We start from the raw sequence: 17,137 nt of genomic DNA, 5'->3' as shown, positions 1-17,137 counted from the left end.
AATTTCCAGAGCAGCCAATGCTATTTCGTATTTCAATCTTGCACTTCTCACATTATGTTAAAATGATCTCTTGGTGGGTTTGTTCTCTCAACAACATGATGTCCAGAGAAGTTAAGTAATTTACTCAAGGCCACCCAGCTGGAAAGGGTATGGCAACTGTGGCAAAATTAAGGGCATGGCTTTGAAGTCAAGAGGGGCAGGGTTCATATCTAGCATTGCCATGGAATGTAAACCTTGGGCAGTTTACCTACCCTCTGAGATTCAGTTTTAATTTCCTCAATTTAAAAATGTAGACAGTAATAATACCTATCACATATATAATTTTGAGCATTAAACTTTAATATCATTCCCCTACATGCATAAATTAATAATATATGTTGTGAGCATCAAGATGAAAGGCCTCTAGATTAAGAAAATCTGAGTTTTGTTTTGCCTCTGCTTTATCACTTTCTGTGTAACCTTGGGCAAGTGACTCGATCACTCTGAATTAGGTTTCTTTATCAATTGAAAAAGTGACATGAAATATTCTCTAAGATTCCTTCCTATTTAGATTCTATATTCCAAATCATCCTTACTATCCTACCTTAATAGTGACAATTTATAAATTTAAATAATTTTATAGGTTTGAATTCAGTTTATACTGTAAGTTTTTAGGACAACAGTTTCTATGAGTTGAATATATGCTATGTCAGAAAGACTCCTTTCATTTCTTGATTTACTGCTTCTAAGATTTAGGTAACTTCAAGTCAAGTATACTAACATTGGTCAAATAAATTATTGCTTTCCAATCCATACATGATATTTGAGACATCAATCATTTTCATTTGCCTTTCATTTGCTTCCAGGCTAAATAAGTACAATTTTTTTTGGTTAGATCTCTTCTCTTTCCACCCCCTTGAATATTTTGGCTGCCCCTTTTCAGTAATATTTTATCATTCTTGACGCATGACTACCAAAACCAATACAGTAAGTGCTAGAGTGCCTGGGTGGCTCTGATGATCTGAGCATGAGTTCGAGTTCCGCATCAGGCTGCTGCTATCAGCACAGAGCCTGCTTCAGATCCTCTGTCTCCCTCTCTCTCTGCCCCTCTCCCATGTTCTCTCTCTCAAAAATAAATAAACATTAAAAAAATAATATAGTAGGTACTAACAAACTAGTGATTTTGGAAAATATTTAAATAGAACTAATATTTTATTTCCATTACATCTATTTCAAGATCCTCAATGTTTCATTGACTGTCAATAGCAGCAGCACAACAGATCAATACGCTTAGGAATAAACAGTAGCTTCCAAACTGTGCTTTGAGAAACTCTAGTATTCTACAGTATATAAATTTCAAGAATCCTCCATGGGGAAATAGGGGGAGGGCACGAGGGCTGATGAGAGGCTGAATGGGAAGGGTTCCTGCACCATCTCAGTTTCAATTAGAGCAGTTCTGTTTTCTCATTGGTGGCTCTAAAATGTCTCCACAGGAGGACCTAAGAGGCAGCAATCTTTTTAGAAGGGGGCATCAGGGAACCAGTCAAAACATGAGTAACGGGGCGCCTGGATAGCTTGGTCGGTTAAGCATCTGACTCTTGGTTTTAGCTCAGGTCATAGTTATGGGATCGAGCCCTGTGTTGGGTGCTGCACTGGGTGCTTGGGATTCTCTCTCTCTCTCCCTCTGCCCCTCTCCTCTGCCCATGCTCTCTCTTTCTAAAAAAACAAAACAAAAACAAAAACAAAACAAAACAAAAAAACAACAAACAAACACAAAAAACAAACAAAAAGAATCCCACAAAACCCAAAAAACCCGTGTAAGCAAGTATGCTGCTTTTGCTCAGATTGCTCGTTAATTTGAGGTAGCTTTGGAGGAGCTGATAGAGGTGGAGGTAGTGAAAAGCTAAAGAGCCCTTGGTATACTGCTGTATTTTTATCTGTTCTATGTAATGGTTTTTATGTTAGATTTAACTTTAAAAAGAGGGTGTAGGCTCAGTCGGTTCAGTGTCCTAACTTTGGCTCAGGTCACGATCTCACAGTTTGTGAATTCAAGCCCCACATTGGGCTCGCTGTCAGTGTGGAGCCCACTTTGGATCCTTTGTCCCCCTCTCTGTACTTCCCCGACTTGCACTCTCAAAAATAAATAAAAGCCTCTGTGCTGACAGCTCAGAGCCAGGAGCCTGTTTCAGATTCTGTGTCTCCATCTCTCTCTGACCCTCCCCTGTTCATGCTCTGTCTCTGTCTCAAAAATAAATAAACGTTAAAAAAAAATTAAAAAAAAAAATAAATAAATAATGTTAAAAAAAAAAAAGAGGATGTAGCTGGTTTAAAAAAGTTTGGAAACCACTAGTCTATAAGTGTTTCTCAAGTTCCTAAGGACAAAGAAGATAAATTATATACTTTTACTTTTTTTAATGCTTATTTATTTTTGAGAGAGACAGAGAAAGGGAGAGACAGAGTGTGAACGGGGGAAGGGCAGAGAGCAAGGGAGACACAGACTCCGAAGCAGGTTCCAGGCTGTCAGCACAGAGCCCAACACAGGGCTTGAATTCTTAAACTGCTTCAAGATCATGACCTAAGCTGAAGTCAGATGCTTAACCGACTGAGCCACCCAGGCGCCCCCAAATTATATATTTTTAAGTATGTATTAGCTACAGTCAATAATCAGTTTTCTTTAAAATATGTTGCTGAATTTATCTTAACACTTACTTTAAACTTTTGTCCCTAACTTGTGTAAAGAAAAAAGATAAAATAACATCACTCTAGATAAATGTATCTCCTCCTGACTGCCAGTCAGCAAAGGAAAATGATTGCTTGGATCAGACATTAGCCTGTTTTTGTACTTGATGTAACTCCTTTATTTTCCAATGCTTCTTAGGCATTCAGACTCCAATGGAGCATAAAAAGAGAAATGTGCTTCACTGCCACAAATTCCAAATTGGGAAAACAAAATATCCATTCAAAAGTATAGTGTCAAATTGTTTATATCTGCAGTTTATCTACTGAGGTTAGAAATGGAAGGAAATACAATTTGAATCCAAAATACCCAGAGAGTGAGTAAAATGAAAGATTCAGCTGTGGTATTTATTTTGGAAATGTACCAGCAATGGTAATAAAAAGTGGTTTCTTACTTTACCAAGGAGGACAGCCATTTTGTGACGCCATCTGCCTTTATTTAGAGAAGCAACTCTGATCCAAATATTTAACTGTGAGTTATAAATCCACACATCACGACCATTGATTCTTCCACCTTTAAATGCAAAACAATGTACACACAATAATATATATATCACTAAGGGACTATGCTCAAGGCATAGATAATTAAAACATAGGATTTATTCAGTCTAAGAATTTGTGAATTCAGTTCAATAAATGAAAGACCCTCTTAAAGTTTAATGGAAATAGTTCCACAGAGCAGATTTAAACTTGGCTGATTATCTTGAAAAATAATAATTATAGGCCCCAAATAATAAAATACAGAATATGAATTTTACAAATGTATGAGACTATTAATTTGAATCAGACATCAGAAGCACCCAAACAGATTTAAAAAAGTTTTTTTAAATCATCCATTTTTTCAAAAGTATACTATTGTACAAAATAAAGTATGTATTGTTACATTGTTCAACAGGTAGTAATATAGTAATCTGCAAAGCTGGTAAAATTATTAACCATGAACAGACTTAGGACTATTGATACAGTAGTTATACTTTGTATACGTCTGTCATTTTACGGTCTCTAATTTTAGATGTAACATCACATAAACGAAGTTAAGAATTTTGGGGCACCAGGGTGGCTCAGTTGGTTGAGCTTTTGACTTCAGCACGTGATCACGAGATCAGGTCACGATCTCACAGTTTGTAAGTTTGAGCCCAGTATCTGGCCCTGCTATGACAGCTCAGAGCCTGGAGCCTGCTTTGGATTCTGTGCATCCATCTCTTTCTGCCCCTCCCCCGCTTGCACTCTGTCTCTCAAAAACAGACGTTAAAAAGAAATTAAAAAAAAAAAAAAGAAGTTAAGAATTTTAAGGAAAATCATGTTTCATAAACTTTGGGAGAATTTCAGAAAAGCTGGGTGGATTGGAGATGCTTAATTATATGGGTATTTTTCACTTTGCATACTTTACCGTGTTCCTTAAAACAAAGTTAACAGGTAAAAGTTAAGAAAAATTATACTATATTCTATATGCATTTGATAACATTTAAAATATGATGATTACAGGCATTTTTCTAGTGGATCTCTTATAAATCATTCTAGATCATCTTGAGCTCGTTTTTAAGCGCAAAAAGTCACTCTTGGTTTTATTTGTTGTATAAACTGATCTGCCTAAAGTGGGCATATTCACTTTCACTGTCTGGTTTTTGTTTTTTTTTTGTTTTTGTTTTTGTTTTGAGACAGTACTATTGTTTAAAACAGCCAAGCTATGTTCAAATTAAAAGTTGCTACAGTAATAATTCTTTACCTGAAACAAGAATGTCATTCCTTAGAGCACAGACCGCATACTCTGATTTGGTAAATTCTGGAAGCTTAGCCAAAGACTTCCATTCTCCTGTCACAGGATCATAACACTCAGTGTATGGAAGATTAAATCCTCCAACCCGTTCACAGCCTCCAACGACAACAATCACCTCAGAATAGCCAGTTGACCTAAAATAATTATTATAGGAATGTTTAAATAATAAAATACATGCAAGATCATTGGAAACTCTAAAGACATACCATTATCATTAAGAAAGCAGAACACGATTATAAAGTAAACAGTTTATTCTCTGAGCATGTGCCAAATAATACAGGCTGCCAATGACTTACTTTGAGAACATTTATAAGGGATTTAGTGACATCATTTTCCACAGAAAATTTCTATGGGTACTTTTTTCTATGAGTTTTGCCTCAAAAATTGTAAAGCAGTCTAAAGATCCTACCTAACTCAACTGGAATCCTGGTATTAATAAGGATGATTTTCAAATGCAGTTTTGCAGCAATTCAGATGTGTATAATCACACCAAGGTAAGATAATGTAGACAAATGGTGCTTTTCATCAGACTGCTAGTTCTAAAAAAACGAATTCATAGTATAAGTACCCTTTAAAGGAGTATGTGTACTTATTCAGAAATTATTTTTTATAATAATCTTTTAAAGTTAAGTAATTAAAGTAATCCAAAGCAAAACACTGAGCAGTCACTAAAAGAGTTTATAACAAAGAATGTTAATGGAAAAAAGCAAGACAAAAATTATACAGAAGGTCTCATCAATACTATGTAAAAAATTCTGGAAAGAATATACCAAGGTGCTAACGATAGCTATCTCTGGATAGTGTGGTTTCCTTCTATCAACACAAATTTTCGAGATGATAATGAGCACGGAGAATTTTTAGAGTGGAAAAAAAAATATTTAGAGCACTAAGAGAATCCTAAGGTTTATGTTAGTCACAGGATTCTTTTGTTTTGTAGTTTACATTTAAGTTAGATACAGGAAAAACTAAAAACTTATCTAAGTTTTTTGTTGTTGTTGTTGTTGTTGTTCATAAGGATCAATAGATAGTTTGGAATTTGAAAGTTATTTGGCTTTTATATTTTTTCACAAATATAACTGAAATGAAAAATGCACCTACATTTTATGGTTGTTATAATTTTAAATCTCGTGAAGCAAAATGCTAACAATCCCTCTTCTATTAACTTAAATATGGAGGGAAGATAGACCACATCAGAACACTGATTTGTAGTTTTAGTCATTACACTAAAGTTACACAATTACACTAGAAAAAAACAAAATTAAGCAATACTGGTATGTTCCTCTAACAGAAATACTCTATTCTAGCTACATTTACTCATAGCTTTTCCAGCTAATAATCATTCTCCTGTTCCATGCCAGCCATATTTTTCCATTATAAAATCAGAAAAATATATTGTAGAAAAGAATCTTGTTCATAGATGGAATAAAAATTACTTTTAGGAACCCAGCAAATCATATAACCCTAATCTAGTACATAGTAAAATATTATTGGAAAGATGGAAATATTATCAATACTATTTTCCAAATAATTTCAAAATGAGACTATTAAAGTATTCCAAAATGAATAATTCCAACACAAAACTATTAAAAGTAAAGAGAATAACACCAGATACGGAGTATAACTATTAACTTCTCTTTCTTTCCATAAAAGTATCATTTCCCAAAATTACACTTAAAATACCTCTAAGACAAATCCATGTGATATTCCTCAAAGCCTTATTTATTGATTGATCAAAACAAAAGTTGCTAAATAGTGTCACTGGGGTCCAACCACTCCAAATTATTTTAATGTAAAATCAATACAACTATTATTATATTATAGAATTGTGCTTTACACTTTTCCTATAACATTTTATTTGTTTTATAGTTTCTCTTTGCTTAACCTTGCTTGCCTTTTTCAAGACTTCTTAGCCTAATAAACATATATTGTATGTTTTTGTACCTTGGGACAAGAGAAAATAGCACAAAAAGCTAATGGCCAAAACAATTAGTCCCACTAAAAAAAAAAAAAAAACCAAAAACACAAAAAAAACAATTAGTCCCACTAAATAAAGGATCATTTCAGGTGTACTGGAATGTGTTTTTATTTGAAAGGATCAATAAACTAGTAATTTTGCCTGTATGGAAGGTCTTATTTGCAACCAAATGGCTTTTAACTTAGAGACAGGTCTAGTGTTCTCATTACAGAGACTGTTAACCCAATAAAAGTTATTTTTATTTCTTGAGCTTGGAAAACTTTTATCTATGGTAGGGAGATGATAGCCTTAATGGAAATAAGTTACTCCAGCTGATGATGGCAACTAGAACAAAAAGGCATTCAAGATGATACTATAGGATGAATAAAAGTCTGGATATCCAATTCAATCTATGTATGTATTTTTGAGAGAGAGTGTGTGCGAGCAGGGGAGAGGCAGGGGGAGAGGGAAGGAGAGGGGGAGGGGAGAGAGAGGGAGGGAGGGGGGGGGAGAGAGAGAGAGAGAGAGAGAGAGAGAAAGAGAGGCAGAGAGAGAGAGACAGAGACAGAGAGAGAATGAATCCCAAGCAGGCTCCACGTCCAGCACAGAGCCCAACTCTGGGCTTGATATCATGACCCTGAGATCATGACCTGAGTTGAGACCAAGAGGCGGACGCTCAACGGACTTAGCCACCCAGGCACCCCTCAATCTAATTTTTAGAGTGAATGTTACTTTATTTTATTAATATTTAATTAATTAATTATTGTTATATATTTTATTAATGCTTTAAAATGAAAATTCTGATTTTGCTGTGATAAAATAACAAATATTTGCTGTTTCTGGGGGTGTATGACAACCAAATTATCCTTTTAAAAAATTTACTATGGTAATTACTGTTAAAAAAATTGTCACCCTCTCTTATCATGAATTTAAGATCAAATTAGAAGATTACATTCTTTGATTTATGTGAAAGATAAAATAATTATAAATCCATAGGATATTCTCAACCTGATGAACAAAATGTGTAATAATTATCAGGTTCAGTTAAGAATCTTAAAAAGCAAAATACAGGACTTGTCGGCTAAAATAACAAACCTACTTATTATTAATGCCAAATATGCCAGATACTACACTTGATCTTAGCCAAAAGGCCGAGAAGCAATATTGCCAAATATGCCAGAGATAGGTGAACTGCCAAACTAACTCTCATCAACAAAAAAGGGATCAATGGGAATGGTTAATGGTTAATGGGAAGAATAGCTGAACATATTTAAAAAGCACAACAGGAAAGGCAGTGTCTCCATATAGCAGGACATTGGAAGGGAGAAGGGAAAGATATTAGTAATATAATCTATTCATCATTCCAAGATTCAAAGATATCTGAAAACTGCTCCACCAAACAAAATAATTAACTAAAATAGAGATATGAGACTACATGGTTCTTTAGTCCATAAGGTATGACACTTACTAAACTCAATGTATTAATATATCTAAAAAAAAACCCTACATATCAAAAGAGGGGTTTGGTCAGTTATAGAAGCAACAAGTAAATGAATGAAAAAGTATAATAATCACAGAGGTAAACATTTCCTGTGCTCATTCAAGTTATTTCTAAGGGAAAAAGAATCTTAGGTTAGCTAACTTGAACATTACTGGTTCTTTGGTAAGAATATTTTTGTGGTTGTGGAGACTTGCTCAAGCTATACTAGCTGAGAGGATTCTGATTCTAAAGATCTATTAACTCCCTTTGTTTGGATTCCATGCTTGCCCAAACAGCCTTTGAAAACCTTCCCACTTAGTGACCTGTCCATAGTAAGAGAATACTCTAAACAGACTGACTTAAAGATCTATATGTGCTGATATAGAATAATCTCCAAGATACTTATAAGTGATAAAAACAAGGTGCAGAGTGGAGTGTATAAAAAAAATAGGCAGGTATGTGTGCATATATTCACATGCCCACTTCTATATGCAAAGTATATTTCTAAAGAGTTCAAAAAACTGGCAACAGGTATCCTTTGGGGAGAATTGATACATCAAGGGTCAGGTAGAGGGAGACTTACATGTATACTTTTATGTAAAAATGTTTGAGTTAAAAATAAAGAAACTAACATGGAGAAAAATGGTAAACTATGCATACTATAGTATAACAGATTATTATTCTTAAGAGGGACTGGAAAAAATTGAAAACACTGAATTTTAAAATACTCTTTCTTTTTTCTGTGAGAGAAAGAGAGACAGAGAGACAGAGAGACAGAGAGAGAGAGAGAGAGAGCACAAGTGGGGGAGAGAGGCAGAGAGTGAGAAAGAGAGATAAACTCCATGCTCAGCATGGAGCCTGATGCAGGGCTCGATCCCACTACCCTGGGATCATGACCTGAACCAAAATCAAGAGTTGGATGCCCAACTGACTGAGCCACCCAGATGTCCCGAAAATACTATTTCTTAAAAACAAACAAAAAAAAAATTAAAAGATTTATGTATTTATTTTGAGAGAGACAGAGATAGTGAGAGTGGGGGAGGGGCAGAGAGAGAGGAAGAGAGAGAGAATCCGAAACAGACTCCACGCTCAGCACAGAGCTGGATGTGGGGCCAATCTCATGACTGTGAGACCATGACCTGTGCCAAAATCAAGAGTTGGCTGCTTAACTGACTGAGCTACCCAGGCACCACTACCCCCTGCCCAAAATCTTAATCATATCTTTGTCTACTCATTGGTTTCCAACAGGAACTTGAACCTTATCTTCCTTATGCACATAATTTTCATTATATAGTAACTGATTATTAGGCAAGATAGACAATTATTAGAAAAATACTTAAAACTAATTCCAAACTCAAAATGATAAGTTATTAAATCTTAGCTATCCCTATTCTTCAATGGAATGTGACAAAGAGCATCAAATTTTTCCATAGACATGAACAAACTATGCTTAAAATAAACCACATTAAGCATTTCTGTCTCTCAAACAATATTTCCTATTCTGTAAAAGTATAGCACAAATATGTAATGTATTTTTATTATTCATAAAACAAGTAAAAACTTTTATTGTGTATTTTTGTGTCAAATATGAGCGTATACACTTTTCATATGGTATTTCCAATCCTCGCAATATTACAAAGTGGCATTAGGCTTATTTTAGAGAAGAGGAAACTGATAGAGAAGTGAAAATGCTTTGCCTAAAGTCATGGAACTAACTATTTGTACAGAGCCAGATCCTAGACTATGCCTGATTCTGAAGCCAGTATTCTGAACACATAATGATGCTTGCATTTGTTTATTAAAAAATAGCATTATGTATTAGTACAGAGATTTAAAGTTACATAATATATATTAATAAAAAGACAACTATTCCTAAGCTTTATTCCTATGATTGGTCTCTATTATTTTTTCTACCAGGGCTTTACAACTGGTAGTACAGATTATCAGAATTTACATGCTCTTAGATTGGCCCACACTTTCTTTCTAAGTAACCCTATCATACTGTTTTCAATATAATGTATGTTGGGGTTTTCTCTTTCATTTGAGAGACATGTGGGTATATATAGGTAGAATATCCAGTATGGATTGAGCTCCAGAGAATACTTGGCACAGGATAAGCATTGAAGAAATACTGGCTGATGTGAGGACTATAACCTAACTGTACAGTGGTAGGAACAGACTGTCATCACCCTAATCCAGAGTTAACTTTTGCATCACTAAAGGTGGGACGACCAGATATACTATGTCTCTTAATGTAATGCCATACAATATATACACATTACCTAGGATGAATTCTAGCCAAAAGTATTTAACTTGTCTCCATCAAGCTGGAGCTTGTAGAGCTAACTTCCAGTTTCCAGTAAACATAGCTAAATTCAACTAAGTAACACCATAAGGAAGCAACCTAATACAGAAGGTGCAATATTCTCCTGGGCAACTTGCCCATCAACAAGTTAAAATTATGAAAAAGAAACTGTTCTAGAATAAAAGACTTGGTGGAAATAACTACATGCAATGAGTGGTCTTTGACTGGATCAAGGTTCATTATGGAACAGTTTAGGGATTGGGGAAATATGGATATGGACTGGGTATTAGTTAATATGAAAGAATTATTATTGGGGTGCCTGGGTGGCTCAGTCAGTTAAGCGTCTGACTTTGGCTCAGGTCATGATCTCACGGTTCATGGGTTGAAGCTCCATGTCAGATCTGTGCTGACAGCTCAGAGCCTGGAGATTCTGCTCCACATTCTGTGTCTCCCTTTCTCTCTGCCTCTCCCCCATCGTGCTGTTGCGCGCGCTCTCTCTCTCTCAAAATATAAACATTAAAAAAATTAACAAAATATTTCAGCTCATGACCTGAGCTGAAGTTAGACGCTCACTGACTGAGCCACCATGGTACGCCTATGTTATTGTTTTAAAGATGCATCCTGAAGTAAAAATAAACAAATAATTTTTTAAAAATTGGCTGAATGAATGGATGAATAAAAGAGAGAGAGAAGTCTGGGCTGGAGATATAGGTTTGATAGTCAATAGCATATATGGTAATTAAAATGAAGAGAATAGATGAGATAACCTGGGAAGATGTAATATAAGGCAAGACAGACAGATGTGAACCAAGGGGATGATGAACATTTCAAAGATAAGACATAGAACCATCAAATTGGAAAAGAGCAGCTGGAGAAGAAGACCATAAGGAAAATAGTGTTTCAGAAGCTTGTGGAGGAGAGAGCATCAAGAAAAAGTAAAACAATTGATAATGTCAAATCCTAGTGAGAGATCAAGGTGAATAAAGACTGCAAAGAAGCTAACAAATAACAAAGAGAAGGTCAGTAATGACCTGATTGAGAGGAGTTTCAGTAGAGGGACTGGAGCAGAAGTCAGAGGAGTAAACTGTACTTGAAGTGGAGACATCACTCCTCTTTCAAAGAAGTTTGGAGTTTCTCAGAAAGATGAGAACCTGTACAAACAATACACATTGTTCAGATAATGAAATTCCTAGTGATTGGTACTAATATGCAGTAACAGATAGGTGAAAGAATATAAAGAACAGGAGGTGATGGTAGAGTTGTAAAATAAAGCATTTCTCCTTATATTCCTCATGTAATGCCTACATAAAATAAATATCTTCTATTACATTTACAATATTCTGTAAATTCAATGTAACTACAGTTTGGTTTTTCCTACTTTTCCCTTAAATAAAGATGACATTACAACCTTACACAGATTATTTCCCTGTATGAAATGGATTGATTCCCTTAAAAATTGGATGTAAAATACATTTTTACAAATCAAATAATTAAGTGAATTGGAAAATTATCTATTTATATTCTAAGCTTAATTATCCTTAGGCTGCAATCTGATTTCATTTATGTCATATTTTTATAATGTTAATAATAAAATAACTTGGTTTGATTTTACAACATATATTCCTTGGTCCCTAATTCTAATCTTATGCATATATAGGAGATATGCAGGAAAGGTATTATTAACCCTATGTGACCCAAAACCATTCTCTCTGCTATAAGGGCATTCTGTTTAGAAAAATACACAATTTTGGGGTACGTGGGTGGCTCAGTTGGTTGAGCATCTAACTCTTGATTTCAGTTCAGGTCATGATACCAGGGTTGTGGGATCAAGCCCCATGTAGGGCTCCATGCTGAGTGTGGAATCTCCTTGAGATTCTCTCTCTCTCCCTCTGCTCCTCTCCTCCATGCACTCTCTCTCTCTCTCTAAAAGAAAACACACGATTTTCCCCTTGGAGGGATACTGTGTATCCGGAAAAGTTCTAGAACAGCCCCAAAGCTGTTCAGTGTTTTTTTTTTTTTTAATGTTTATTGATTTATTTTGGGAGAGAGAGTGAGCACAAGCAGGAGAGGGCAGAGAGAGAGGGAGAGAAAGAATCCCAAGCAGGTTCTGCACTGTTAGCTCAGAGCCTGACGTGAGGATTGATCCCGTAAGATCCGTAAGATCATGACCTGAGCCAAAATCAAGAGTTGGTGCTTAATTGGCTGAGCCACCCAGGCATCCCCAGTGTTCTTAATTAATACACTGAAGAACCTTGGTCTTTTACATTTCTAAGCTCAGCCCAAGTTTCATAACAGTCCTTAAATAAAATAACAGCTTAAAAAAAATCAGTATATTATATAATAAAATTGCATGTTCTTGTCCTTTGTTTAAAAACTGAGTAAAATATTTTATATTTCTTTCTTATAAAGCAATTACTTTTCATGAAACTCAGTTGACTTTGAAGAAAAAAAGTGCACTCTAACTCTAATACAAAGAAATATTACATTATTTTTTTGTAGTTTTAATTACCCAATACTGTATCCAAAAAAGTTCAGACTGGGAGTTTTCTTAAAGTGGGTCAGACCCGGGGCGCCTGGGTGGCGCAGTCAGTTAAGCGTCCGACTTCAGCCAGGTCACAATCTCGCGGTCCGTGAGTTCGAACCCCGCGTCAGGCTCTGGGCTGATGGCTCAGAGCCTGGAGCCTGTTTCTGATTCTGTGTCTCCCTCTCTCTCTGCCCCTCCCCCGTTCATGCTCTGTCTCTCTCTGTCCCCAAAATAAATAAACGTTGAAAAAAAAAAACTAAAAAAAAAAAAAGTGGGTCAGACCTATACTATACTACATAAGTAATAATAGCTAATAATTTTTAAGTACTTCTGCACACCACTTCTGATGATGAGTACCTTGTTATTGCACTTAATAGTTAACTAAGTACTATTTAAATCATCATTCTCATTTTACATATGAGGAAAGAGATTAAATCTTACTATATCCAAACTAGTGTAGATTTTAAAGGCATGCTATCTCCTAATATGCTGAATTTTAATCACATATAAAACAATAATAATCAAAATCAAGTCTAAAAATTTGATTTAAGAGCTATGCTCTAGTAAATTTATAGGAAAAGTGGAGACGCTATGTGAAAATAAAAATAAACACCAGTTTCACAACAATGTGAATATATTTAACACTACTGAGTAGTACACTTAAAAATTGTTAAGAAGGTAAACTTATGTTATATGCTTTTTTTACCACAATTAAAAAAAATTAGCTTTGTTAGAAAGATATTAGAAATATTTTTTACTGTAATATTTCTCACAATAGCTGTTTCTTGCTTATTCACAGTTTGGCACATTTAGTATTATTCCTTCAATTATTAAAGCATGGATATTATTTTTCTATAGTTTATGAATTAAAATCTATATATGCTTTATAAATACACATTATAAGATGATACAAATATAATACTGAATTGAATTCCCACCTCCAAACATAAATTTCTAAATTCTCTCTGATACAATTTTTATATTCAGAAAAAAATTTAAAAATTGAGATTGACATTAAATATAGTAACCATGGCAATAAGAAGAGATCTGAAACATGGGTTTTACATCTAAGAATCCACTCAATATATAGCAGCTTATTTACTTCACATTTATATTTCAAGTTGTCTGTTTGGAAAAAAGGGAGTCTGTAAATTGGCCAATTGTTTTTTATATGTAGAGGCAATCCAAGACAGTCTACCAAAGTCTTTAGTGTACTTTATATCCAAAGGCCCTCTGGAAAGAAAAGTGAAATGATCTGGGACCCTATAAATGTTAAGAGAAATAAGTAGAAATATATTGAGATGTGCAGAGTTGTAAAGACCCTTTGCCATACCCTTTCATAGCTCAGAACAATAACAAAAAAATGTTACTGTTGAATCTAGCCTTCACTGGCAGAGACATTTTATTTTATTTTTGGGGGGAGGGGGGCATTTTAATGATTTACATAATCCATAACAAATCTTAAATCATATAAAGCTACATGTAGACAATACATAAAATAACTGAGATTTCACTCAGGAGGTTTAAAAATATTAAACAAATAAAAACTTGTGTTGATTATGTTGTAGTTCGTTTACAAACAGTTTTCTCACCTGCGTGGCCTAGTCCTTGGGGACATCATTTCATTCCCAAGTATGTGGTACCGTCTTGCTTCATGCAACAACTGATAACACTCAGGAGAATTCTGGATCAATTGGTCCACCTCAACTGTTTGGACAAAGTAGTTGGGATGCAACAGAGGGAGTCTCACATGTGTCAGGAGCTCATGTAACAGTGGTCTTCTCAGATCAACAGCACGATAGACCCAGCGCATGACAGCTTCAAAAACCATCTCCTCTTTACCAATAACAAGTTCATCACTACAAATATAATCAATAAGTTCATCTTTATCAAGCTCAAGAAATTCTTCATGCTGAGACACATCCTCAAAAGTCTGTAATGCAAAATTCTTGCATTTTGTGAAGAGTGTTTTGAGGGAATGCGTATCAGCAAAGCGCTGGATTCCTAAGCAGTTACAAGGATCAAGTTGCTCCTCTAAGAACTTGGCACATGCATCACGGAGAACACTAATCTGAAAGAGGCTTGATGTTTCAAAGAGATATTGTACATTCTCTGTAGTGATCTTTACTTTTCCAGTATAAACATACTGCAAAAAACATTCCATGGCTTCAGCTAAAATACCATTAATCTCAACCAACATTTCTCTGCTTTCTCTGTGGTCGTTACAAAACATAGCTCTGAAATAGCTACTGCAGGCTGAGAGAACAGCTCTATGGCAAGGAAATTCTTTGCCTTCCACACAAATGATAACATCTGTGAATAAGCGGCTGTCTCGGAATTCATTGAATATCTGGAGTATGTTTTCAGCATGGGATGATCCTGAAGAGAAGTCAAAAAACTCACGGCCTGTCAGAGATTTAGGGTCCATTTCAAAAACTTTACGTTTAGTAGCTGGGGAATCACGCACCCCAAGATCCTCTCTGTTTAGTCTTCGTCCCAATATTAGTACCATTGTTACATCAGTTGACTATATAATTGTTGAGAAATGACTGTTAAGTATCTTCTTTATATGGCTACAAGTAAAAACAAATGAAAACATTTCAATATATAAACAGCACTCTACATAGTTTCATTTTGATGTAAACACTACGACAAAATCACACGATATATCTTATACAGGACATAGAATATGATCTCATTTTAATAAAAATTGCTAAATAAAAATTTGCATTATGGGTATAATTTGCAATAGTATTCCTTAAGCCCATCTCCTCTAAAAGTATTATGCAGTTTGTGAATTACTAATAACCTCTGTCTCCCCTATTACACAGATGGGTTCCATCTACTTACTGTAGAGTTAAGAAGGAATGCTGCAAGACAAAGAACTTGACTACATTCAGAATCCTAATATAAATGTTTTATTATCTTAATATATAGTATTGCTAGAGGGGAATTCAGCTTTATCTACCAATGGCCCTTAGAAATATGTATACTGGGGCATCTGGCTGGCTAAGATGGTAGGGCATGCAACTCTGGATCTCAGGGTTGTAAGTTCAAGTACCACATTGGGTGTAGAGATTACTTAAAAGAAAAAAAAAAAAGGAAACTGTCTGACCATCAAGTCCCTTTCTATCAATCTATTCTAAACAAATAATCAGGAATATGTGGAAAGATTTATTTACAGGGATGCTGAATGATGTATTAATAGAAAATACTTAAAACAATCTAAATGCCCTACAATAGGAGATTAGTTAAACCACAGTACATCTTAAGGATGGAAGACAGTCTATGCAGCCATTTAAAATTATGTAGACTAGGGATGCCTGGGTGGCTCAGTCAGCTGAGTGTCTGATTCTTGGTTTGGGCTCTGGTCATGATCTCACAGTTTGTGGGTTTGAGCCCTGTGCGGGACTCTGCACTGACAATACAGAGCCCGCTTGGGATTCTCTCTCTCTGCTCCTCCCCCACTTGTATGTGTTCTCTCTCTCTCTCTCAAAATAAATAAGTAAACCTAAAAAACTTAAAAAAATAAAATTATGTGGACTATGTAACAATACGGGCAAGTATTTATTAGGTAGTATGTGGAAAGCAGATCATAAAATATATGCTAAAAAACAGAAAAAAATTATGTATCAGTGGTCTCAGGGAAAGAAAAAAGGAGACACATATGCCAAAAATGGTAAGCAATTTATTTATCTTCTGTTTTTTTCTATTTTCCCCAATTTCAACTATAAATATGTAGTATTTTGTTTTCAGATTTTTATTTTTTATTTATTTTTTATTTTTTTAATGTTTTTATTTATTTTTGAGACAAAGAAGGACAGAGCATGAGCAGGGGAGGGTCAGAGAGAGAGGGAGATACAGAATCTGAAGCAGGCTCCAGGCTCTGAGCTGTCAGCACAGAGCCTGACGCAGGGCTTGAACTCACAGACTGTGAGATCATGACCTGAGCTGAAGTCAGATGCTTAACCAACTGAGCCACCCAGGAACCCCTGTTTTCAGATTTTTAAAACATATGTATCTATGCCCTTCTCTCTTTTGCTAGTAAGAAACATCCCTAAACTTCTCTCAGAAATGATTATGAATAGGTAAACTAATGGATTGAGGCAGGGGGCTGTAGCTATCAATTCTTTTAAATTTTGATTTTTAAGGTGGTTCTTCTACTGCTACTTTTTTTTCACATCTCCATAAGTTAATATGTGATCCAAAATGTATTTGTAATTGGCCTAAGAGCACTCAGAATAACTCTCAACTATTCCCATGCCCTCATAATCTCATACAGAATTCTTTCTTCTTCTTCTTCTTCTTTTTTTTTTTTTTGAGAGAGAGCAGGCTCAAGTGGAGGAGAGGGGCAGAGGGAGGAAGCCGGGGGGGGGGGGGGG

At 35.2% G+C, this 17,137-nt stretch overlaps 1 protein-coding gene and 1 pseudogene across 7 annotated transcripts in view; both read right to left on the bottom strand.

The window, feature by feature from the left end:
* Positions 1-17,137, bottom strand: part of KLHL24 (kelch like family member 24) — a 45,593-nt gene that overhangs the window by 12,818 nt on the left and 15,638 nt on the right. For 6 of the 7 annotated variants that reach the window (XM_040480893.1, XM_040480890.1, XM_040480889.1 and 3 more), the window contains 3 exons: positions 14,348-15,328; positions 4,442-4,626; positions 3,111-3,229 (listed from right to left, as the gene is read on the bottom strand). In XM_040480893.1, coding sequence (XP_040336827.1) covers positions 3,111-3,229; positions 4,442-4,626; positions 14,348-15,267 — 1,224 coding nt within the window. In that variant the 5' untranslated portion in view covers positions 15,268-15,328. Of the gene's footprint in view, positions 1-3,110; positions 3,230-4,441; positions 4,627-11,262; positions 11,383-14,347; positions 15,329-17,137 lie in introns of those variants that run through there. The other variant, XM_040480896.1, reaches the window with a different exon arrangement.
* On the bottom strand, positions 7,445-7,609 carry LOC121034285 (uncharacterized; annotated as a pseudogene).

This window comes from Herpailurus yagouaroundi, unplaced genomic scaffold (assembly GCF_014898765.1).
Source record: "Herpailurus yagouaroundi ecotype Mexico unplaced genomic scaffold, PumYag 159, whole genome shotgun sequence".
Classification (NCBI taxonomy): Eukaryota; Metazoa; Chordata; class Mammalia; order Carnivora; family Felidae; genus Herpailurus; species Herpailurus yagouaroundi.
The sequence above is the reverse complement of the archived record's forward strand: the minus strand, read 5'-3'. Positions and strand labels throughout refer to the sequence as shown.